Raw genomic sequence first — 25,897 nt, 5'->3', positions numbered from 1 at the left:
TATGACTTTGACGCAGAGAACCTTCCCTCGATTTAAGCAGCTATGGTATGCTTTTCATGTTGGTGCCTAGAGCAGTGCGGGTCGGCTGCATGGCTGTTTCTGCAGCAATGTTGGGAAGCCTGGGGAAAAACGCTTTCCTCTCTGTTTACTGTGGGTTTTGTTTTTCATTTATTTATGAGCCTGAAATGTGATCTTTTATTCTGGGTACATTTTCCTGTGGTAGATGACTGGAGAGGGCTTTTTTTATTATTATTGTTATTATTATTATTATTATATCTCTGGCCATAAATTATTCACTTAGTGTGAAGAAAATATTCTGACTCTTTAACTTGTTTAAATTATTTGGTTAGTCTGTTGTGGTTACTCAAATATGCATCTCTGTATTTCAGAGAAAGGTGAAGGTGGGTGACTTTGGGGTCAGACAGGCTGCCCTGTGAGATTCCTCTCCTCCACCAAACATTACCTTTTCTCTCCTTTAAAGCCCTTGATTGGGAGACATTTTCTAGTCACCCCAGCAGCTGAGCAAAGCTAGCAATGCTCTCCACCAGTGCTGGTCTTTGGGTGGCCAGAGGTGTTCCTCAACCAACCTAAAGTGCTGCTCAGAACCCTGGGATGGAGAAACTTTCCCAGCACCCATTAGCCCAGGAGCGAGGTCCCTGAATCCAGATCTCCTGGATAAACTGTCACCCACTTTCTAATGGCTCTCCACTGCCCTGTGACCATCTGACCACCTGGGACTCGTGAAGAGATGTCAGCAGCCTAACACTGTTTGCCTTTAAGAAAATGTTCCTTGTATTCAGCCGAATGCTTCCTTTTCTTAATCTCCCCACGTTACTCCTAGTGAAAACCCCGGCAGCCCTCCCGAACTAGTAACCTCCCACGCAGATGGTCTGGTAGTTGGCCGTTCTTGCGACTTGACGGCTGTTGGGCCTGCTAGAGCAATGTGGGAGAAATGCCCAGCAGGCATTAGCTTGAGATCTCCCAGACTCTTCCATTCGCGCTCCCCTCAAAGGGAACAAATAATCCTCCTCTGGACTGTTCGGTTCCCTCATCCACCCCTCTTTCCCAGACATGTGCCTTCTGAATGCTCGTGCTGGGGCATGATGGACACTGGAGAGTGGGACATGTTTGTGATCTTGGCCTTGGCAGGGGTTTTGAAACTGAACCCTTCCTCTTTGCTTTTCCAGTTCAGGACCCACTCATGCTACCTCCCGTAGTAACATCTCCTCACACTCCCACCAGGAAACCTTCACAATCCTCTATGGAGAGAGACCTGAGCCATGCGGAATCAAAGCCCTACTCCTGTAAAAATTGCCATGACCACGTGTGGTCAGAACCTTGGTTTTGTCTCTCCAGTAATTGATGGCTCCATCAGTGTCACAGCGCCCCTTACCCCCAAACTCAATCTTCTCTAGAGGAGTCTGGTGTAGGGCTTTTCTCTCATTAGTCCTGCTGCCTCTGGCTTAAGCTAGCCTGTGAAAAGCAGGCTGATTTGGAACCGGAGCTCACAGCTGCTTTGTCGATAAATCTTCCCTGATGTGCTTTTCATAGTATTTTGCTTTCCTGAAAGTGTCTGTCTCCTTCAGGGCGTTTGGGTGCACATCTGAAATATGTTGGGTTTCTTATTTCAGCAGCAGGCAGTGCTTGGCCCAGCAGTGCAAAACAGGTCCTCACAAGCCCATATCTTGGAGGGGAGTCTGGTCTCAGGTGGTGCCAGGTGACGGGGGAAAGGTGGGGAGGAAAGGTGAACCAGTCCTCTGGATGTCTTCCTGAGCTTGAGTTTAATTTCTCCTGGTGACACCGAGATGGGCTAGAGTACCAGGCTAGAGGCATAAACCTCTCTGCTGTTTAAAAGGGGACCTTTCTAGGCCAGCAGTACCCAGGAATATGCCTGGTACTTGTGCCTCTGTGCGTGTCAGCATGGGTTGTTCAGAAAACCATGTCGGTCTTCAGACTCTCCCCTGCTCTCCACTCCTTGAGGGGCTGGCTCAGTTCACTGTGGGTAGGTGGGATTTGTTCTCTGTGTGTGCCCTCCGCATCTGTCTCCCTGTGTCTCATTCGTTAGGGTGGAGGATTCTTGGGGACCAAGCTGAGCCATTCCATAGGGAGAGCTCTCCTCGGCAGGAAGGATAAAATCCATTCGGAAATGGGGTCCGCAGAACAAGGCCATAACAGCTAAAAGAGGAGAGAGGTGCATGGAAAATGTGGTCAGAGATGAGATTAGGGGCTGGGAGTAGGGGCTACTGAGTTCTATTACGATGGTCACTGATGCTCTGTGACCTTGGACAACTCACTCGGTTGTCCCATCCATAAAGGCAGAATGATGCTTCTCTCAGAAGGGTGCTTTGGGGCTTAATTCGTGGGTATTAAGGAGGTGCTTTGCGATCTTTGGGTGGGAAGCAGAGTGTTCTTCTGAGACTCTCCTTTCATGGGAAGGGCTTTGTATAGAATGTCTCCTAGTGCCTTCTTGTCTGACTCCAATGGGTAACTCTCTTGGATGCTTTCTTTTCTCCTCCAGGGAGGAGCAAATGCAGACCTTATCACCTGTGCTCTCACCTTCTTCTGTGACTTCATTTCCTCCAGGTCATCTCCATGCTGCATAGTCACCCTAAGCCCTCCCTCTCATCACGGCACATGCTCTCGGGTTCAATAGGGATGCTAGTAGGTTCAGTAGCATGCTGCCTTAGATATTCAGAATGTAATCCCCCTCTCCCCGCCCCCCCCACCCGTGATTTTCAAAAGTGATGAGTGATCTTGAGCCCATCTTGAGACGCCTTTAAGAGGCCTGATTTTCAGTAAAGAGCTTAGCACTCACCCATGGAAAATCAAACCCCTTTATGGCACCTCAAATTGAACTCCCGAAAACTTCATGCACCTAGTTGTTTGTGGAAACCTTGGCCAGGAGCTCTGTGATGCTGCTGCAACCAGGCATGTCTTTTTCTATTCATTTCTCAGCTCCTCTCCCATTTTGGAAGTTTTTTGTTTTTATGGCTTGCGTTTAATTGCTCCTCTGGTGCGTTAGCGATTGGAACACTATTGAACATTAAGGTTAAATGATGATATCACCACTCACTATGTTTGCATTTTGCATGCATTTGCCAACACAAACCCTTTGCCTCATTAATCCTTTGCAATCCAATTTTTTTTTTCTTCCCCTAAATGAAATTGTCCGTTTGGGATGCATTTATTTCCTTTTAACAGCCGCATGACAATTCCGCTGATGGAGTTTGCATCCAGCTTTGTTACTGGGTAGTGTCAGCTTGGCCTGACGGATGTGTGTGTGTAATTATTTTCTCGCAGTTTGATTTAATTAATGCTTAACCTCATCAGAGTCCTGCAGCTGGAGTTCTCTCTCTGCAGGAACTGCTAGTGGCAGAAGGACTGCCTTTTTCCCTGAGAACCTCTGAGCACCTGGCTGTAAAAAATTCAGCAACAAACCACCACCATCCCACTCAAGAAAAAACAAATTGCAAATAAACCTCCCTGGCTTTGCTTCCCCACACTAACTGCTTTTAAATGGTTGCCATTGTATCTGATTTTTCGCTAAGTGTTTCTAACAGCTATGGGGAAGGTCATATGTCTCTGAGAACATTTACTTAAAAAAAAAAAAAGTCTTTTCCTTTATAGTATAACCTAACTTTATTTTGAACAATACCACTTTCCTACAAACTCTCTTCCGAAACACTTCTATCAAGTGTCACACATTTAGAGTTAATAGAGGTGTGGGCACAGAAGGGGGCAGGATAGGGGAAGGACCCCTTGGCTGAGGTTTGTGGGTGGGGAGCTGGCTAGACAGACAGGTTACAGGGAGGCTGTTCTAAGTAGTGTATTTGCAGGAGAGAAGGCTCTTGTGCATCGGGCGTGTGGCCTAATGAACAGGGCAATGTGCTAGGAGATAGGAGACCTATATGCTATGACCAGCTCTGTTACTGTCCTGCTGTGTGACCTTGGGCAAATCATTTAAATTTCTGTGCCTCAGTTTCCCCATCTATAAAACAGAGGTAATGCTCTTAACCTTCTTTTGTAAAGTGCTTTGAGCGCTGTGGACTGAAGAGGTTGTGTAAAAGCTAAGTATTTGTACTGTTGGTTGGGAGAAAGAACAAAGGGGAGTTGAGTAAAGCCTGGGTCTTGAGGGGTCATCTGAGGCAAATCCATGGCAGGTTATAACTAGAGCTGGGCATAGTTCGTGGTGGTGGTTTTTTGTGGTTATTTTTTCCAGAGAACAATGCAGACTTCGGTCGATCAGAACATTTTGTGAATTTTCCAAATTGTGTTAAGGGGGTGCCAAGTAAAACTCCAAATTTGGGGGGGGGGGCGGGGAGAAATCGAAACATTTCATTTCAGCATTTTTGAAATGTTTCTAATTTTTTTTTATTCAAAAGCGCTTTTCATTTTGAAATTTCCTTCAAGTGTGTTTAAAAATGTAAAAAAACCCCAAAACTCACAACAGGCTCAAAATCAAATGTTTCATTCAACATACAGATTCCTCCTGCCCAACTTTTTGGTTCATCAGTTTTTTTTTTTTTTTTTTTTAAATTGTTTGGGGTAAAACTGAAACAATTTTTGTCCACTATCTATCCCCCCCCCCCCCCCCCCCCCGCAAACTGAAAAGATCAGTTATTTGCACAACTCTAGTTACAGCCACAGAGATGAGTCTCACTGCTGAGATGAATAAGAAGCTGACAAAGGGTTCTGAGGGTTGGAATGTGGGGGGAGTTAATCAGGTTACATTCCTAGGTCACATTTTTCAATGACAGTGGTTGGTAAGTAGGATGGACCCCTGTGACTATTGTTTAAATAGGAATACAAAAATATAATGTTTACATCTAGGTGTAAAGCTCCAATGTGTTTGATTATTAGTCTATAGTGTCTATTTGAAGGGCATCTGTTAATCAATATCCTAATTGGATCAGCCTCTGGCTGGGTTCGCCTAGCTCCACCTTTTTAGGCTGCCTGTGTAGGTGGTCGCGCTATCAATGCTCCAGTACGATCATTCCCCTTCTCTTGCTTTTCCAGCCAGCTCCATTTTTACTTTACATTTGTATGGCACCTTTCAACACAGTGTATTCCAACGCCCTTTGCCAACTATGGACTGTGTTCCCAGGAAGTGCTGGGTACCCATGATGCCCATTTAGATTCACCTTCTACTGAAATGCAGCCTGCTCTGGGGTGGAGCACAGCAGCTGCAGTTAACAGAAGACACCCATCTCCTCTACAGTGGTTTAAAACAGGAAATGAAGAATGCCATATTCACCTGGAAACACAGCGGGTGATTTGAGGATAGAGACTGTACTTGGAGTGCAGCTGAAACGTGGAACTCAACGACCCCTGCAGGGAAGGAGCGTGACGTAGTGGTTAGAGCACAGGACTGGGAGACAGGAAAATATGCCTTTTGGATTGGGTGACAATATTCAAATAGGGGTGTATGGCGCCCTCTATTGGGACAGATGGTTAAAAACAGCAGAACGGGTCAGAAGGTTTTTTAAGGCATGAGAACTGACAATCTAACAAAAAACAAATCAAAGTGAAAGCTGCTTAAGGCAGCTAAGGGATTCCAGCCTCTGAACATAAAGCTGTTGGTGGATAAAAGCCAGCACTGAAATATGGTGGTTATCTAAACTGCCAAAGGTAAATAAAGAGGTTCAATGAGCATCTTTCCTTTTTAAAATAAATAAGTGATTAATAGATCCTGCTGCCCAGCAGATAATTTACTGTTGATCAGGGTTGTCTTAATGCATCTAGAGGTCTCTACTGCACCATAATTTACCAGAAGTTACTGGTGCACCGGCTAGGAGGGGAAATTGGAAACCCAGAAGGAAATGAAAGGAGCATTGCAGCTTTCTCAAGCCTGCTTCCCTCGAGTACCTGCTTCTCCAGGTAACTAACCCCCCTTGGCTTCCCATCCCCACCAAAGCAGGACTGGACGTACTGCAGAGCGCAATGCGTTGGGGAAGCCTCGTCGGTCTGTTTGTGTGGAGTCAGGGGTTGGAATTTCTAAATCAGCCTGTTCCCTCTGCCGGCACCCAGGAAACATGGAGGAAGCAGTCTGCCTCAAATGCAGAGGGGACAAGAGCCAGACTGGAGGGAATAGACTGGGACAAGGAGCCTGGGGGTGAACTGGAACTGGGAGTTGCTGCAGGTGGGCAGGAAGAGATTGGGACTGGCTGGGGTAAGGAGATTAGGAGGAATGGGTGCAGGGGGAGGGGAGCCTGAGATTGGACAAGGAGCCTGAGTGAGACTAGCTAGGTGAGGAGCCGGGGACGAAAAGCCAGGAGGGAGACAAAGGACTGGGACAGGCTGGAGGGGATGGGTCAGTTGGGGTCAGGCTTGGTGGCCATTGGATGGAGGGTTCTATGACAACTGGAGCACAGAATGTGGATTGGAACCCACAATCCCTGAGTCTCCCCATTCTTCAGCTGTTGGCAAATATCTGAAACCCACTGGCAAAGTGTGTCTCATCCCCTTCTAGTGCTGGTCCTCATAGAGGATGACCTTCTACTGCTAGCAGTTCATTAGCCCAAATGGTGGGTCTAAACCTACCAACCCATCTGATAACCCATGTGGGTGTCCATGTGTTGCCACATGATGCAATTAGGTTCCCCCTGCAGTTTGCTTGTTTTAAAACCTAGCAAATTACACATGCAAACTATGTTAAAAAGAATGGTAAGGTTGCAAAGTCAAACATTCAGAATCGAGGATATGTCAGTACTGTGGTTGCCCATGAAGCTCTAATTCAGCGCCCTTGTGCATCTGCATATTATATTATACAGTCTTTGATTACATGACATCTTGTTTTTTCCTCAAGACCCCTCCCTCATTCACCATCTACATTAATATCTCATTCAAAAACAGCAAGAAACCCTGCCCTGCTTGTCCCTGAGCTGAGATCAGTTTCAGTGAATTAATGAGCTTGTAAATCTGCAAACAGGATTAGAGATAAAAGCACCTTTATTGAGACTTCTGGCTCCTGAGGAGGATTTCAGCAGGGCTGCTTCCAGGTTTCCATGCAACTAGGGGACTTCTGCAACCCTGCAATCCTGCTGTTTTATTGGCCTGGTTTAATAATTAACAGGACCCAAATTGTAAAATTGAATGTAGCTCCTGTGTAAGTGGGGGGATTCCCCTGGAAGTACCCTAGGGTGAGGCATCTGCTTCTGCCGGGGCTGGATTAGGTCCTCATGCTTTAAATAAAGATGATCAATGGATTGTGCCTTGAACTCAGTGGGTGTCTGCAAAGTCTGTTAGTACCTGGGTTGCAGGGAGATCTAATCCAAGACAGTCAGTTTGTTCGTTCTTTTTCTCTCCATCTTTCTCCATCCCTGGCCGCTGCGGCTGATGTGGTTCACAGTAATTTAATATTGGTCTGGGTAGCACCTGGCCAAGAAAGCTCCTGAGGGGGGAGGACAGCTGGTGCTAGAGTATTGCGAGGAGCCTTTGTTGTGAAGGAGGTGGTGGAGTGTGTGCGTTGGGGGTGGCTTGCTGCTCTATGCTCTTCCCCCCAGGAGGCAGGCTTTAAAAAACAAACAGCCCAACCAGAATGCATCTTCCCCCCCTCCCCAGGCATTTTAAAAATTAAAGCGCAGTCTGGACTCTTCTTTCCAAACGCCACCCAGGCCCTGGGGGTACATGAGGGCCACCAAGGGGGGCTTGCAATGTAGTTAATAGACAGGTGGGACATGAGGCCGCACCATTAGCTAAGTCCCAACAGGTGCTGTGTGAGGCACCAGGGAACATGTGGTCCCTGCCCTGAGCAATGTTCCCTCTAATTTTTCCCATGCATGTGCAGAATGAATTTTGTTATGTGCACCAATATGGAGTTGATGTAGGGTGGGGCCAAAGGGTTCAAAGTGTGTGTGTGTGTGTGTGTGGGGCTTAGGGCTGGGGCAGAGGGTTGGGAGGTAGGTGGGGGGTGAGGGCTCTGGTTGGGAGTGCGGACTCCGGGCTGAGGATGAGGGGTGCAGGGCTCAGGGCTTGGGCAGAGGGTTGGGGTGCAAGGAGGTGAGGGCTCTGGCTGGGGGGTGTGGGCTCTGGGCTGGGGATGAGGGGTTCAGGGTGCAAGAGGGGGCAGAGGGTTGGGCAGGAGGAGGGGAGGACTCCAGCTGGGGATGCGGGCTCTGGGCTGGGGCTGGGGATGAGGGGTTTGGCGTGCAGGCTGTCCCGGGCCGCAGTGGGGAGAGTGGACTCCCCCAGCCCTCTCTCACCACAGCTGCACCTGGGCTGGCGGGGAGAGGTGCTTCTCCCTGGCTGCGGCAGCTCCGGAGCTGGGGGAGAGCGTCTCTCCCTGCCTCTCCCGGGCCGTAGCAGGTCTGGGGGCCAGAGCTGCAGGAGAAGCTGGCACCTTCATGCCTCCCCACCACATCCCTGAGCGCCTGCATTGCCCTTGATAGGCTGCTGCACGGCCGCGAAGCTTAGAGGGAACTTAGGCCCTGAGGAGCGCACAGCCTAAATGGAGAAGCAGCACTGACACCCTGCAGGATCCAGGGGATGGCTCTGCCGCAAAGCAGCTTCAGGCTGGGACTTCCAAAGAAGCTGAAGGGAATTAGTGGTCAACTCCTGTCAAAGTTCAAAGGGTTTTGGGTGCCTAACTCCCTTAGGCTCTTTTAAAAGCCTCAGCCTGAATTCTTGGGGGGGGGTGTGAATTTTTGAGGTTGTGGGATGACGTGGATTTGTGGCAGTTACAGGCTTCACAGGAAAATCAGGATGGAAGGAAGGGCCTGGAAGAAAAGATGAGGGTGGGGAGACCTTCTGGGGTGCAGAGAGAGGGAGTTCCAGTTGTAGCGGGTGGCATGCAAGTGGGAGTGTGAGGCTTTGATGGGCTGCAAGGTGAGGAAAGAGATGGTGGAGCTCGGTGCCGAGATGAACAGGGGAGGCTGAGCTCTGAGGGAATTCTGGGTACCTGATGTCTGCTAACCATGGCTGCACTCACATCACGAATGGGAATTTTCTTGTGACACATTGTGTTTGGAGCCATGAGCCAAGATGATGCCATTCCCAGTAACTCCCTGCATCATCACATGTGTGCTGCTGAGTGCCGGATGAACCTTATCAATGGAGAATTTTGCATATTGGACGCTTTTTTCCAAGTGATTTATTCTGCTTTGTAATTGGTTGCAGTGATTATAATCTTGTTTCTATTACTCTGCAGTCCCTGTCTGTCTGTCCCCTCCCCGTTTAAGAGAAATAAAGGAATCGCTGACGAGGGGCGACTGTTTTGTCTTTAATCAGGTGCTTCCTGTTCTCACTCTGTCAGCTGCTTGTGCTCAGATAAATCCAGCTCATATGCAACGATCTGTCTCATCTGCCTGGGGCAGCCCACTGTCCCTGTCAAAAAAGAATGATGATGGGGGGGGGGGAGAGAGGCTGGCAAGATTGGGGGTATGCAAGAAAAACAGGGACAATATAGTATGCAGTGTTGGTGTAGCCGTGTTGGTCAACCGAGGGAAGAGATCCCAAATCTTGAGCTACTCAGAGCAAGACTTTGGGGCCAATTTAAAAACAAAACAAAACCCAAACATCTCCCCAGGTGGCTTGGAGTGTGAAGTCAGGTTTATGTGAAGTTTCAGCTGTGCTAAGATTTTGCTTTCCTACAGATGATGTCAACTGACTTCACCCAGACTTGTATCTGGGAGTGTGTTGTGATGGGAAACCTGGAACTGCTGAGTTACCGGGAAGGTAAATTTCCACTCCATCCTTGAAGTTTTAGGCAGATCAGAAAGGAATTGCAGAGACATCTCTCTCTCTCTTGCTTAGCTGTTGCCAGCTGGCTAACATTTGCCCTTCCTGGGTGGGCTGGGGGAGGCATTTCTTTTCCAGCCTAGGGACCCTGACGTGGGTCTCCCAAGTCCCATATTTATACAGTTTTAGGTAATCAGCAAATGCTGTCACCGGCTCGCTGAAGACACTCAGCCTGAGTAATTTTACATGTCAGCACCATCCATCACAGAGATGCAACCCACAAACATGTGAAAAGCTACTGAAGGGGGCGGAGATGGCTTCTGGCTGTGAAGCTTGCTGGTCAGTCCATTTCCCAGCGAAGAGCGTGGAGAGCATGTTAACCCCTTTCGGGATGTGGCTGCAAAAGGAACACAACCGGGCTTGTATTCCTTTCCTGCAAGCCCTAAAACCTTGGATTGCTTGGGCTTTGCTACGGCATTTACTCCTCAACACAGAGAATGGCCCAAGCAGTAGAGGTGGGAGACCTTGTCTACACTACAGGTTACTTTGGTATAACTTAAGTTGCTCAGGGACGTGAATAATCCACACCCCTGAGCGCCGTAAGTTATACTGATCTAAACTTTGGTGAAGACAGCGCTATGTTGGTGAGAGAGCTTCTCCCACCAATGTAGCTACTGCCTCTGGTGGAGGCAAGAGTTATTAAATTAACGAGAGAGCTCTCTCCTGTCGGCATAGAGCGTCCCCCCCACAAGCACTGCAGTGGCTCAGCTGCACGGCCATAAGTGCTGTGGTGGAGATGTAGCCATAGAGACTGTTGGTCAGATAACTAGGGTTTATGTGTGCTTCCATTCCCATCTGCATGGGTTCTCGCTGCCCTGAGTTTTGAATCTCACTCTGAATCGAAGCTGCAGAGTCTCACCTGGTTTGAGCTCCACAAGGAGCAGGGAAGCTGGCAGAACCCTCGCTCAGACCCACGCATCGGCCCAGGCACTCTCTGTGACCCTGGGCAAACACTCTGATGTCCCTGGGCTAAGTTTCAAGCTTGGGATGGGACCTGTAACCTCATGAGCTCCACAGGCGTTCAGGTTTCCTTGCTGACTTTTCGCACATGGCTCTCTCAAGCAGCCTTCATCTCAAAGTGCCCTGCTCTTTCCCCAGGGTAAATGCTGGCCCTTGTCGACTAGCCTGGTAGTTTGCAATGGCATTCCCTGACGGCATGCCCTTGTAGTCTGGCATTAATCCGCTGTGTGGAAATCAGATGCTAGGTGCTAACAGTGATTAGGACGTGGCAGGAAGGCGATATGGCTCGCCCGCTTTGACGATCTATGTTCTTGGTCACAGGGTATTGTTTAAAGCCCTCTGCCTTGTTGCCATGAGCACAGGTGGCAGGAAGCCTCGGAGCAGTTTATATAGCCATTTCCACATGCTGATAATCCTTTACCGTTGCGTTAACACGTTCCAATCATTTGCTATCTTTTAGGACTTTAGTGGAAATATTCACCTAGCTGCAGGTAATTAACGGCTGCACTTTAGTGCCCTAAATCACACACTCGGTAAAAAATACCAAGCAGCAGGCACCGTTCGCCGTGGCAAGAATCATTGCAGCACCCTTAATCGCTCCTGGTGCCTTCTGGGTTGTCTTGGAGCTTTTGAGACCAGTGCCCATACTCAGCTTTCAAGCCACCTGCTTTTGAGAGCTTGCCACCCTCCACTTGCATACCCTCAGCCCTTTCCTGCCTGTGGGCTGCTTTCAGGATTTTGGAGGTGCCCTCAGCAAGCTGAGTCCTGGGAGGATCCCTAATCTGCAACCATGTGATGACACTGGCGTCTCATGCTATGCACTTTGAGGGTGAGAGGAGCTGGATGGATGGATGGTTGTGTTTGTCTGGACACCTGTGTTCAAACCCATTCCCGCTGCACCAGGGAAGGAATGACTAATAGGTCATATTCCCTTATTGATACAGCAAACTCTTAGAGGTGCAGCAAGCCCCAAGGTGCCAGTTCTGCATTGTCCGGGGGTCCGCTTCCAAACGGCCAGCAGTGTGGCCGCAGCGGAGGGCTGGCTTTGTCATCTCCCCTTTAAGGAGCGGGGCCCATTCTCGGCCCCGGACTGTGGGCGGACTTGACACAGCATCCTCTCCTGGAGGGACTAGATGGCTTAATGGATTGATTGAATGGGATTCCTGGTCTTTTGCATTGCATCCATGGTCTGAATGCAACCTAGGCTGGTGGAGACCAGACTTGTTCCTATCTGAAGGCTGTTGGGTTCCAATGTGAGATGAGTTGATTTAGTTCCTAGCTGGGGAGTGTTCTCTTCACAATATATTGCCCTCCACCTCCTCCTCCTTATTGGCAGTCTCAGCAGAGGCTAAGGTCTGAACGGGCCAAGTGACCAAGGGCAGAGGCACGTTGGTGAGACTATGGGGGTGAAGCTGGCACTGCTACTGTCTGTGCCTACGTGCTCTGCTGATCGACAGACACCGGTCTCCAGGGCTGTCCGTTCCGTGCATTTCCCCAGCTCTCTCCCCCTCCCACTCATCGCGGTGATTAAGAATTTTACAGGGCAGAAAGTGCACTTTCATTTGCTGGACCCTTGCCAAGAAGTGTGGAAATTGTACTTCTGCATAGAATAAAGGGGGTTTTAAAGCAGTAAAATATTTTAATGGCAGTTCAGAGGGCCACCGTCAACCCCTAGAGGTCTCTTTTCTTTTAATTTTCCATGAGGATTGGCAGACTCATGCCAAGTCTATTCCTAAGTTGATTTTTCTAACTTTTGCTTCTCCTAAATGTTTAAAACCACTGGTGCGGGGGAGGGGGGGGAGGAGGGCTCTGCCTGGTCAAATGAGTCTGAATGCATCTGGGCGCCCCTAGCTGGGGGATGTAGCAGACCAGTGGACGTGTTACCCTTTGGGCATGGGCAGGCTCATCTTTCCACGGCTTGTTTTTGTTCCTTGGGAACATCAAAGCAAAGGAGGCGGGTGAAGTCACAGCTCCATTTTTCTTCCCTGCTGTTTGTATTGCGGTAGAGCTTAGGGGCTCCAACGGAGACCACAGCTCCCTAGGCCCACAGCAGAGACAGCTTATGGTCTAGACCCACGCAACAAAGGGAGAGGAAGCAACTTGACCAAGGTCACACAGCCGGTCGGTGGCAGATCAGGGAACAGAACCCAGGTCTCCTGACTCTGTTTCATGTCCTGTATTCTGGACCACATTGCCTCTCATCTCCGCCTGCTGGCCTCTGAGGCAGATATGACACAGTCAATGTGGTTCACTGTGCTTGGGTCCTTAGGAGAGCGGTTTAAACTCAAGGTCCTCACTGCCATGTAGATAGAAAGCTCTTTAGGGCATTTGTTTGTTCTGTGTTTGTACAGGGCCTAGCACACTGGGGGTCCTGATCTATGACTGTGCTCCTAAGTGCTACTGCAATACAAATAATAATACCCGGACTTTAATGAGCCCGTGTCTTTATTTGGAGAAGCAAGGATTTAAAGAGATGGCAGAAGGGGAAGCTGGATAATGATTTCCTGAGTTTTGCTGAGGAGCGCACAGCTAAGTTTTGTGGGTGAGCCCCTAAGATGGCAGTACTGATTTTTCTCCTCACTTCCTTTCAGGTGGAATTGGATTTGGACGTGCCAAGGGAAACTCTGGCTCAGAGGCAGATGACGAAACCCAGCTGACCTTCTATACCGAGCAGTATAGGAGCCGGAGACGGAGCAAAGGTAAAATAAAAGAACCTGCAGTGACACAGCAGCTGTGAGAGGCAAAAGAAACAAACACTCCAGTTTACCTCCTTTCGCTGCACCCCTAGCTAAGAGGTCTGAAATAATTTGACTCTCGGTCCATAGGTACAAATCTTCATGCCCAATAGCTAACATCAGCCTATTCATAAAGATTTCCCAGCCTGGGACTATCCCCTGCCAGCTACTAGCATGTGGGAGACATTAGCAGTTTCCTAGTGATTATATTAATTGGCTTGGTTGCTTGTTCATGGCTATTCCCTGGTTTCCAATATCAGCCACATTAAAGATTTAGGAAGCACTGATCAGTGACCCCAGCATTTCCTCCCCTTCTTTCCCCTTGATGCACTGGACCCCCAGCATGCTGGAAGTGGAGTTGGATGGATGGATGGAGCTGGTCTTCCCAGTTTTGAACAGTATACAGCTAATTGGAAGAACATCCATCATAGAATCATAGAATCATAGAATATCAGGGTTGGAAGGGACCCCAGAAGGTCATCTAGTCCAACCCCCTGCTTGAAGCAGGACCAATTCCCAGTTAAATCATCCCAGCCAGGGCTTTGTCAAGCCTGACCTTAAAAACCTCTAAGGAAGGAGATTCTACCACCTCCCTAGGTAACGCATTCCAGTGTTTCACCACCCTCTTAGTGAAAAAGTTTTTCCTAATATCCAATCTAAACCTCCCCCATTGCAACTTGAGACCATTACTCCTCGTTCTGTCATCTGCTACCATTGAGAACAGTCTAGAGCCATCCTCTTTGGAACCCCCTTTCAGGTAGTTGAAAGCAGCTATCAAATCCCCCCTCATTCTTCTCTTCTGCAGACTAAACAATCCCAGCTCCCTCAGCCTCTCTTCATAAGTCATGTGCTCTAGACCCCTAATGATTTTTGTTGCCCTTCGCTGGACTCTCTCCAATTTATCCACATCCTTCTTGTAGTGTGGGGCCCAAAACTGGACACAGTACTCCAGATGAGGCCTCACCAGTGTCGAATAGAGGGGAACGATCACGTCCCTCGATCTGCTCGCTATGCCCCTACTTATACATCCCAAAATGCCATTGGCCTTCTTGGCAACAAGGGCACACTGTTGACTCATATCCAGCTTCTCGTCCACTGTCACCCCTAGGTCCTTTTCCGCAGAACTGCTGCCTAGCCATTCGGTCCCTAGTCTGTAGCGGTGCATTGGATTCTTCCATCCTAAGTGCAGGACCCTGCACTTATCCTTATTGAACCTCATCAGATTTCTTTTGGCCCAATCCTCCAATTTGTCTAGGTCCTTCTGTATCCTTTCCCTCCCCTCCAGCGTATCTACCACTCCTCCCAGTTTAGTATCATCTGCAAATTTGCTGAGAGTGCACTGAAACACTAAGCTGTAGATTTGAATTAAGGAAAGGGGAGGGATGGGGAAGCACAGCCCTTCAAAAGTCTCCAGCTAAGTACCATTTCCAGTGCATTATATTATAACTACAGTGGGTTTTCAGTACAGCCTTGCTAAGAGTATCATGGACATCCTGTTTTAAGGCCTTATAGACACTAGGCATTTCAGCCACTGGCAGCCAGCCACTGGTGTCACTGCACCAATTCATACCTCTGATGTCAACACACACAAGTGTGATAAGCCACAACTTGTACTGGGGAAGTTTACTATCCATGGCAGTGGTGCTCAAAGTGTCTTCACTAGGGATTTGCGTTGGTAGAGCCATGCTATTGGTCCAGCCACCTGTGACTGTAATGGTGAAGTTTCCTGAGGATACGTAAAGCTCAATTTCTGTCACTTAAAGTTTCTCAGCAAATTTCCTATTGGACTTGAATTTTCCATGCTTGTTCTCAGCCCAAAAGCAATTAAAAAACAAACACAAAATTGAGGTTGAGGCAGGGACTTAATCTCGTAAGTCACGTTGTGAGTTAAAAGAGAGAGAAAGTCTCTTCCAGGTTTTAAAATTACTTCCTACATTTTCCCCCATTCAAATAATGCCAGGGATCACTTTGTTTCTAAACCTCTGATCTAGTGTGTGTTTAGTTCTCAATAGGGGAAATAGGTGACTTTTGTTGCTGCTGTTGCTAAGTCTGAAAACCACCATTAAGAAATAACCAAGTTGGAAAGTGATTTTAAGATTGCACCTATGGCTCTGAGTCCTGAATTTGTTTTCTTTGTTAAGCCAAGCAGAGCCAGAGTGCAGCATTCTAGATAGGTGCCAGAGCCCACCAAACTAAATACAGCTCCATTTATTTCCGTGATTAGGCATTCAGATAAATGCGCATAACATGTTTATTTCAATGTGAAATTACCTCCACACCTACGGTTGGCCCAGTGATTTCACGTTAGAACAAACACACACATTGCATTTATTTATGTGGAATAGGATTGCGTTCAGGTGTGTTCTTGTATCTTCATTCTTTTAGAAGAAAGGGAAATCCAATGTTACATAAATTTTCACTGGAATTATACTTGCCCTTTTAAGCACGGAAAGTCAACAAAGGCTTCCCGTGGCAGCATTGCCTTAGTCTTGTTAAAGATACAGGCCTCAATTTTGGAAAAGGGGCTAGTGAATTCTTCAGTGATGCTTCAGTTTTTGCTGTGAAAGGAGTTCTCCCACTTCAAACAGTCGTGTAGAGAGCAATCCTGCAATGGCTGGAAGACAAGATACATTTTTCAAAAGCGTCGAAGTGACTTAGACCCCAAGTCCCATTGATTTTCAAGGAGTCACTTTTAAAAATGGGACTTAGGGTACTAAGTCATTTAGACACTTTTAAAAACCCCACCCATGGGATTCAGTGTTTGTTTCTCAACCAGTGGGTTGTTACCTCTGGGGGTGTGGGTAGGGAAACACACAAAGCAATCGGGGGGTCATGAGTCACTGGAGATTTTATTACAATCTAAAGCAAATAAATTCTTGCTCCTCCTTTCCCTTCCTCTTCAAAGTCAGTGGTCTCTGTCTGGTTATTACTTATACTTAACAGTAAGAGTGAAAAAGGTAAAGGGGGAGGATTGCAAAATTTCATAGAATCATAGAATATCAGAGTTGGAAGGGACCTCAGGAGGTCATCTAGTCCAACCCCCTGCTCAAAGCACGACCGATCCCCAATTTTTGCCCCAGATCCCTAAATGGCCACCTCAAGCATTGAACTCCCAACCCTGGGTTTAGCAGGCCAATGCTCAAACTACTGAGCTATCCCTCCCCCCAGATTTGTTGAACTCAAATAAGGGGTCGCCATCCTGAAAAGGTTGAGAAACGCTGAGCTAGATGATCTAATAAACTATCTGTCACTTCAATGGAACGACAAGTCTGGTTTTGCTAGATGCACAAATGACCTTGGCTATTTCTCCATTAACCAGAGGGTTTTTTTGGTTTGTTTTGGTTTTTAAATAAATAAGCTCCCTGAATAAAACTCCATTGCCTTTCCCTGTTGCTTGGCTAAACTTTACCTTTAACGGTGTCTTGGAAGAAATTTTCCATGATCATCTTCGCTCCCTTGTGTGAAGAAAGCACTAGCTTAGTGGGAAGTTACAGCATAAAAATAATAATTACCGCTACAACAAAGATCCATAATTGGAGAGGCTCATCATTCTAATAGAGAAGGGTGCAGACTCAGATACAGTTTATTGTTACAATGATGTTCTAATATTGATTCCACTGTGGCTGTGTGTCATTGTAGGTGCAATGGGATAGTCAGTGAGTCCAATGAGAGAGATCTTCCCCACAATTTCTCTCCTTAGACCGGTTTTTGCAGGACAGAGTACAATTTCTGAAGCATTGGTCGTGCTTATCAGAGTTGATGTGGTGGGAACTCTTCAGATGTATGTGATTTGTTAGTTACAGCTTGCACAATAACTTCAATTTATGTCTAAACGATCCTGTAAATGCAGGGTAACACATGGATTTTCTTTGTGCTTTGGTCAAGTAAGCTAGTTAGGTGGCTGTACATTATAATTGTTGCAAGTGGCTGCAGGTTGCACACATCAAGGGATGCAGGAGGAATTGTTCGAGGGGGTAGGCCAAAGGAACATAAATAAATTGTCCATAGTTGTTGTTTTTGTGTGGGTGAGGAGGAGGATATTCCTAACAGTGAGGTCTCTTTGACTGTGGAATAGCCTCTCATGAGAAGGGGTTAAAACCTCCCTGCTTGATTGCTTAAAACTGGAATGGACAAAGCATTGAGAATATAAAAGAGAGAATCAGTCTACATTGGCCAGGAATACAGACTAGTTGATGTAGTGGGAGTCTTCTCTCTCTAATCTCTGAATTCTGTGATCCCAGTCATACCATGTTAGAGATCTTCCCATCTTATAGTGCTGGATCCCTTCACTGGTAGGCACTAATGTTCCTGTGTCTTTGGAATTACCTTGGAGATGATGGGAAGAAACATGGGGAAACAAAGGAGAATTTTCCCTTGGTCAGTGGTGCAATGTTCCCTTTCAATGTCTGTCTGTCTGCTCAGTCGAGTTCGTGGTGGAAACTGGAGGCTGGATGAAGGCGTGGGGTTTGAATCCAGAAAGAACTAAAGCTCAATGCTAATCAGGAGAGGTCCTTGAGGGGCTGGCTAGCACCATCTCTTTGCCCTTGTTGGAGGGCACATGGACTCTTGTATGAAGCCTATTGGTCATCCTGGCTTGTTGCTGACCATGAGGAATCAAACAGCAGTCACTAGAAGCGCTGTCTTCCACCTTCTTCGGACAACAAAACTGTCCTTTCCTCTCCAACGAAGACCTGGCCATGGCTGTTCATGTGTTCTTCAGCTGCAGGTCAGACTGCTACACAATGCACTGTCCCATCTCCTAATCACACCACTGCACCTCATCCTTTACTGGTGCTCCATGCCTTACCCAGTCCCATTCACTGCTCTGCAAAGCCCTTGGTGGGATCCATGTTATCTCAGACCTGCTCTTTTATAGGAACCCTTGGCAGCAGCTATGATCACCTGGTCTGCCATGCTTACAGGAAGCCATAGGCACCAACTCCATGGGTGCTCTGGGGCTGGAACCCCCTTGGGGAAAAATTAGTGGGTGCTCTGCACCCACCAGCAGCCAAGCTCCCCTCATCCCCAGAGTGCGCTGTGTCCCCGCTCCTCCACCTACCTCCCAGTGTTTCCCGCCCGGCCGCCGCCAAACAGCTGTTTGGTAGCGTTAGCACACTCCGGGATGGGGGAGGAGTGGGAACGTGGCACGGTCAGGGGAGGAGGTGGAGAAGAGGCGGGCCGGGGTGGGGATTTGGGGAAGGGGTTGGAATATTGGCAGGGAGGGCTTGGAGTTGGGGTGGGGACTTTGGGGAAAGGGTTGGAATGGGGGTGGGGAAGGGGTGGGAAGAGGTGGGGCCTCATGTAAGGGGTGGAGTGGGGGCGGGGCGGGAGCAGAGGGAGGGTCGAGCACCCATGGGAAAGAGGGGAAGTCGGCACCTATATTGGAAGCCACATACGGACTTAGTGCAGCAGTCAGCAGAGCCTGTTTGTTGTGCTACCTAAGCCCTGTAACAGCCTCCCCAAGGAGATGAGAGTCTCCCGCTTGCCATCCTACAGTCATGCTGCAAGGCAAGGGTCCTCAGCGAACCGGACAGCGGAAAACCCTCTGGCATCCACAAGCAAACAGCCCGTTATTAGACTGGAGCAAGGCGGAGGGCTAGCATGGTGCTCAAAATCAGAAGTTATGATTAGACTTAGGCTAGGTCAGGGAATTGGCTGTCTTCCTTCCCCCAATTGTGCGTATTTTAATACTGCACTAGAATACTCCAATGATGGGCATTTTAATAAACCCTTCAAAATGCATTTGCACCATCAAAACCCGCCAGCACAAGTGCCGGTGCTCCCCTTGGCAGCCTCCGTAGGAGATGCCAAGCAGCAGACGAGCCACAGAAGCAAACTTCATTGCTCATTCCAGTCAAGTGAGGGCTGGCAGGGCACTGTGGGGGAGCTCCCATGCTCTGTACCTGTTCTGCAGGTACGTAGAAGGTTCCCGTCTCCAGGGCTGTCAAACTATGCATCTTTCACCATCACTACAGTCGTATAAAGAGAACCGTCATTGTTGTCGAGATGTGTATGCAGCTCTGCAGTTGCCCACCATAGGAGATGTCAGACTCCGTGTACTTATCACGCTCCCGTTTTCCCTCTCGCAGAGTGGGGCACATTCAGTCCAGTCCTCTTCTTTTAAAGAACAACTTTCCTCCATGCTGCTGGAATCCTAATCCTCCTTGCTCTAAAGAGGGGCTGCCTCAGCCTCCCGTCCAGCTGTGTCTGGAGCCGTTCTCTCCACCGGCCGCTCACAGAGGGTTAATTTTATAAAGTGCTCGGAAGCGTCGGATGAAATCATCTCTGGCGCGGAATGTCAGTGCAAAGTATTATTATTGCAATAATGGCGGCTTGATGACTCGTCCAGTGGCCCCAGAAACGGGGAAGGAGATTGTCCCTGTGAGCTGAATAACTTGTCTCTCTGATAGGATGCAAATTATTTTTAAGCAGCCATTTATACTTCATGGAGACACTCCGAACAGGCCCTGCAGTGAATAAATTGTCTAGGCCAGCTCCCATTCGTCCCCACCCCAGAAGAGCAGAACTCTGGCAGCTTCCTCAACTCTGAATCTCTTCTCCACCAGCCTGGTAAGAGGGAGAGAAAAATTGCTCCTTGTTTGATTGCGTTGCTCTGGGCCAGACAGCGTCTTCTCCTCCACAGTAATCTGGCTTCCTTGTCAGGATAACACACGCATCCTAGTCATCATTTGGCCTCCCAGGGGACATGTTGTTGCCTCATAAAACAGCGCAGTCTTCCCATTATGGCCTAATTAAAAGCTTGGGGATTTGGGTTCCTGTTGTCCGGTGATAAGTTCCGCATACTGCCTGGCTGAGATAAAGGCTGAGGGTGGATCTGGATCCTCCTTGTGTTGAGGGCCTGTGGACTGGGGAGGTGCAGATAGAGAGAGGCAGGGGAGTGGGCTTAGCCTACATCCTGTTCTTTTTTCGTGGGGGAGGGGTCCGTGTGTACTAGATGCCCAATTGTTTCTGTAGCACACAGCGATATTTCAGATAAATTAGCAGAGCCCAATTATCTTCCTCGGATTTGCAGCAGCCTCTATATGTGTGTCTCTGGCTGGTAGAGCCTTCTGAGAGCTGTTAGAGGAGCAAGAAGCCGGGCTTTGATCTGCTTCTGTATTTGGTGTTTAAAACAAGGCCCTTTATAAGGGAAAATTAGGTATTTGAAATCTGTTACATACGAGGAAGCTTCCCTTTGATCCTCTCCTGTCTCCGGAGGCAAACCAGACACTTATTATTTCACAGGGAGTGAAAGGAAATGCAGAATGAAATTTAGGTAGCATTTTCCTTCCCTCGCAGCTGAAACGCAGGGAAACATAAGGGCTAAGTAAACAGGGAGCACTGGAAGGGAATCACGTCACCATGTCTCAAATGTGTCTCTTTGAGGCAGAGATGCTGCTGGAGAATGCAGTGGTTTTAAATTGTCTCTCTGGGTCTGCACCTATTTCACCAGCCAGCACAGCTTGCCTCCCTGACAGCGGCAGACTTCAAACTCCAAGAGATGCCTGTCAAGAATCAAATGGGAGACAAAAGACGATAAACCAAACATGTCGTTTTTCGTTGCTTACACTAGCAAGAGGGAATAATCAGTCTCTCCAGTGCTAATGCTTTTCAGCTACGCTCAGCTATCCCCCATCCCCAGCACTGTGAACGATTTCTCCTCCCTCCCTCCCTCCCTCCCTCCCCCTCTGTGTCACTGCGCTGATCTCCTACAGTTTGACCGCCACATCTCCTGAAGTTACTCACAAGCATCGGCCAACTTCTGACTACGTTCCCTGGGGCCAGGTGATCCTGGAACTGCCTACTGCGGGTTCCTGCTTCTGAAGCAGCTGGCACTGGCCACAGCTGGAAGCAGGCTACTGGGTTAGATGCACCTTGGCTCTAATCCAGTGCGGTGATTCCGAAGTTCCTAGTTCAGGGATGCATCACGGACATGCACACCACCCTACAGACTTCAGAACAAACAGGATGTCAGAGCTGCATCCCTAATCACTGCAGATGGGGCTCTTCATTCCTTTGATGTAGTTTAATGTCCACAGTTGAAGCATGGGGGGGGAGAGGGTGAGGGGGAAGCTATCAGCGCATTCCAGGACATCTGTCGTCATCCCGGTTCTTTTTTGTGCCTCTCCAGGCCTGCAAGTGACCAGAAACTAGAGCTCTGCCGTAGGGAGAGTCCTGAGTGAGCAGACCTTTATGGGCAGAGCACCGGGGCAGAGGGTTCTAGTCTCTCCTCTGAGCATTGGTTCAGAATCAATCTAACAGATAATATAAAAGGCAGGACTTTGCCATGGGCTGGTCCATCAGCGACTCTCCATAAGTCCCAGAGCAAGGGGAACACATTGCTGCCTCTGATAGGGAGGGAATGCTCCAACATACACGTGTGGGATTTCCCCAGAAAGGCACCCCACATTGTTAATTTCCTTACTGCTGAATATTTTTCTTCTGATCCTTTGGATGTTAGGTAAGCAGTAAATAAAGTTTGAGGCAACTGCTCTGGCATCTCTTGGAGCTTCCCTGCTGTCATAAATATAAAGGGAAGGGTAAACCCCTTTAAAATCCCTCCTGGCCAGAGGAAAAATCCTCTCACCTGTAAAGGGTTAAGAAGCTAAAGGTAACCTCGCTGGCACCTCACCAAAATGACCAATGAGGAGACAAGATACTTTCAAAAGCTGGGAGAAGGGAGTAAAACAAAGGGTCTATGTCTGTCTGTATGCTGCTTTTACCGGGGACAGAACAGGAATGGAGTCTTAGAACTTTTAGTAAGTAATCTAGCTAGGTATGTGTTAGATTATGATTTCTTTAAATGGCTGAGAAAAGAGCTGTGCTGAATAGAATGACTATTCCTGTCTGTGTGTCTTTTTTGTAACTTAAGGTTTTGCCTAGAGGGATTCTCTGTGTTTTGAATCTAATTCCCCTGTAAGGTATCTACCATCCTGATTTTACAGAGGTGATTCCTTTACTTCTATTAAAAGTCTTCTTGTAAGAAAACTGAATGCTTTTTCATTGTTCTAAGATCCAAGGGTTTGGGTCTGTGGTCACCTATGCAAATTGGTGAGGATTTTTACCAAACCTTCCCCAGGAAGTGGGGTGCAAGGGTTGGGAGGATTTTGGGGGGAAAGATGTGTCCAAACTACGTTTCCCAGTAAACCCAGATAAAGTTTGGTGGTGGCAGTGGAAATCCAAGGGCAAAGGTAAAATTAATTTGTACCTTGGGGAAGTTTTAACCTAAGCTGGTAAAAGTAAGCTTAGGAGGTTTTCATGCAGGTCCCCACATCTGTACCCTAGAGTTCAGAGTGGGGAAGGAACCCTGACACCTGCCCTCACCCCAACCCAGCATGAGACCGCTGGGTAACCCTTTTCATACTGAAGGAATACAAAGTGCTTTCCAAACTGTGCAGACAGACAGGGACAGTTAGATGGTTTCTCCCATGGAGGCCCCATTGCTAAACAGAACATGCGAATACACTGCAAAAAGCAACCAGGGGATCTCTAACTTCTCTAACCTTCCAGTATTGACAAGGCAAAATGTGTCTTCTCTTAATGGATGGAAAGTCCCAAATCCCACTGATACTATCCCATCCGGGGCCTGGTCTACACTACAACGTTAGGTCAACATAGGTTGCTTTGCGTCAACCCAGTTATGCATGCATCTACACTGAAATTTGTCTCCCACCGATGTAAGTGCCCTATTATGCTGACACAGTAACACCACCTCCCCACTCGTTGTAAAACAATGGTTGATATAGCGCAAGTGTAGACACAGCGTTTCTCATGTCGACCTTCACAGTCCTCCAGCAGTGGTCTCACAAGGCCTGACTCTGACCGCTCTAGTCCCAACTGTGAGCTCCGCTGCCCAGGAGTCACTGAAGGGTGGCGGTTTGCACACTGGGATACCTACCCATGCTGCGCCGCACTGTGAATCGACACAAGCAATCCTGGTGAGCGTGTGCTGCAGCAATGCAAGGGGCCACGTCCGCATGCACAAAGCGATATACTAACCCCAGCAACACAACTTGCGGTGGGAAAACTTTGTAGCGTGGACGTGCCCTGAGATCACTCTTCCCCTTTTCTCCTCTCTCTCTCTCTCTCTCTCTAATCTTTTACAAATGAGCAGCATGTGTGTGTGTGACTTGGTCACACCTAGAAACTTTTGCCAGTATAGCAATGGCAGGTAGGGGTGTGACCTTGTTTTCATAACATTTCAATAATGGTACAAACCCTAGTGTATACGTAGTTACACAGACAAAAAAAATCCGTTTGCTTGTGTCGATTATTTAGTTCACCAAACAAGTATAAGCTAGAGCAGCAAAATCACTTATTTGCTGGTGTAAGCTACAGGTTTACTAGAAAGTTTTGCCAGCTTATTAACGATTACTAAAAAGAAAAGGAGGACTTGTGGCACCTTAGAGACTAACCAATTTATTTGAGCATGAGCTTTCGTGAGCTACAGCTCACTTCATCGGATGCATACTGTGGAAATTGCAGAAGACATTATATACACAGACACCATGAAACAATACCTCCTCCCACCCCACTCTCCTGCTGGTAATAGCTTATCTAAAGTGATCATCAAGTTGGGCCATTTCCAGCACAAATCCAGGTTTTCTCACCCTCCGCCCCCCCACAGACAAACTCACTCTCTTGCTGGTAATAGCCCATCAAAGGTGACCACTGTCTTCACAATGTGTATGATAATCAAGGTGGGCCATTTCCTGCAGAAATCCAGGTTCTCTCACCCCCTCACCCCCCTCCAAGAGTGGTCACTTTGGATAGGCTATTACCAGCAGGAGAGTGAGTTTGTGTGTGTGGTTTTTGGAGGGGGGTGAGGGGGCGAGAGAACCTGGATTTCTGCAGGAAATGGCCCACCTTGATTATCATACACATTGTGAAGACAGTGGTCACCTTTGATGGGCTATTACCAGCAAGAGAGTGAGTTTGTCTGTGGGGGGGCGGAGGGTGAGAAAACCTGGATTTGTGCTGGAAATGGCCCAACTTGATGATCACTTTAGATAAGCTATTACCAGCAGGAGAGTGGGGTGGGAGGAGGTATTGTTTCATGGTGTCTGTGTATATAATGTCTTCTGCAATTTCCACAGTATGCATCCGATGAAGTGAGCTGTAGCTCACGAAAGCTCATGCTCAAATAAATTGGTTAGTCTCTAAGGTGCCACAAGTCCTCCTTTTCTTTTTGCGAATACAGACTAACACGGCTGTTACTCTGAAACCTGTCATTAACGATTACTGTTGCACTACCCCAATAGAGCTGTACACAGGGCAAGCTTGTCCTCTTGCAGCCCTTGGCCTGGACGTGTTTGTCGATTTGGTTGTAGAATGTCTGAACAAGCAACCATGGAGCCATTGTGTGAAGACCATCATTAACCGAGTGGCAATGAACTCGGAGGGGAGGCACTGCTCGCCCACCCACCCACTGCAATTAGGCCCGCCACACCACAGCTGCAGCCCCAGCCTCTTTAACGTCCCCTGGCCTGCGATAGAGATAACAGCTTTTACATCTGTTCCTGGAGGCTGGGCTTTGCTTTTTTTTTTTTTTTTATTGTATCTGATACAGCCTCACTGAGTAATTGAGTGTTTGAGAGTGAAAAATTATCTCCCTGGGTTGGCCCTTATCTTGACAGCAAAGCAGCTCTTTTAATTTAATTTTGTTTGGAGCATGTGGGTAACAAATTTCTCTAATCGCTCTGCTGTCGTCCTCCGCATGGCAACAAGCCTCTTGTGTCACAGGCAGTAAACTGTAAACACGTTGTTGGTGCTGGATGCAAAGGGAGGGAGTGGGAGTCGGTACCTTGGCGATAAACAGGCCCATTTGCTCTGTGCATCCATGACATGATGGTGTCAGATCATTGGTCTCCTTGCTAGGACGAAAGGAAAGGTAGGGTGACTTGTGCCCACCTACACTGTAATAGCAGCTAGTTCTTAGAGAACTTTTCATCTGTAGATTTCAAAGCACTTTACCAAGGAGGTCAGTATCACTGTATCCCCATTAGAGGAAACATGGCTTGCCCCCACATTCATCCAGAAAGCCAGTGGCATAACTGGGAATAGAACCCAGATCTTCTGATTCCCAGTCCAGTGTGCTCTAGCCACTTGGCCACACAGTCGCAGGTACCAAAGTAGCCAGGAGAGGAAGGACGGTTGTGTGGTTAAACCACTGACGTGAGACTCAGGAGACCTGGGTTCATTTCCCACCTTTGCCCCAGACGCCCTGTGTGGCTTCTTGGGTAAGTTACTCTCAGTCTACATCTGTAATGTGGGAATACATCCTCCCTATTTCACGGGGTGGTTTGAGGATACACTCCCTGACTGTGCAATGCTCACATGCTACAGCCGAGAGACAATGTTGGGGGACCTAGTTATAAGAAAGCATAGCCCCTTGGCATGGTGTAGGTTTGGAGTGTAGGTGGGGCCAGACAGTTTGTATCATGTTCTAACATGGTCTCTAACTAGGG

The 25,897-nt window shown here is 48.1% G+C and overlaps 1 protein-coding gene across 2 annotated transcripts in view; it reads left to right on the top strand.

Moving 5' to 3' along the window:
• Positions 1–25,897, top strand: part of ASTN2 (astrotactin 2) — a 589,627-nt gene that overhangs the window by 176,222 nt on the left and 387,508 nt on the right. For both annotated transcript variants that reach the window (XM_074973795.1, XM_074973796.1), the window contains exon 5: positions 13,287–13,394. In XM_074973795.1, the coding sequence (XP_074829896.1) occupies positions 13,287–13,394 (108 nt within the window). The remainder of the gene's footprint in view (positions 1–13,286; positions 13,395–25,897) is intronic.

Source organism: Natator depressus, chromosome 16 (assembly GCF_965152275.1).
Source record: "Natator depressus isolate rNatDep1 chromosome 16, rNatDep2.hap1, whole genome shotgun sequence".
Taxonomy (NCBI): domain Eukaryota; kingdom Metazoa; phylum Chordata; order Testudines; family Cheloniidae; genus Natator; species Natator depressus.
This window is presented reverse-complemented; position numbering and strand designations above follow the sequence as displayed.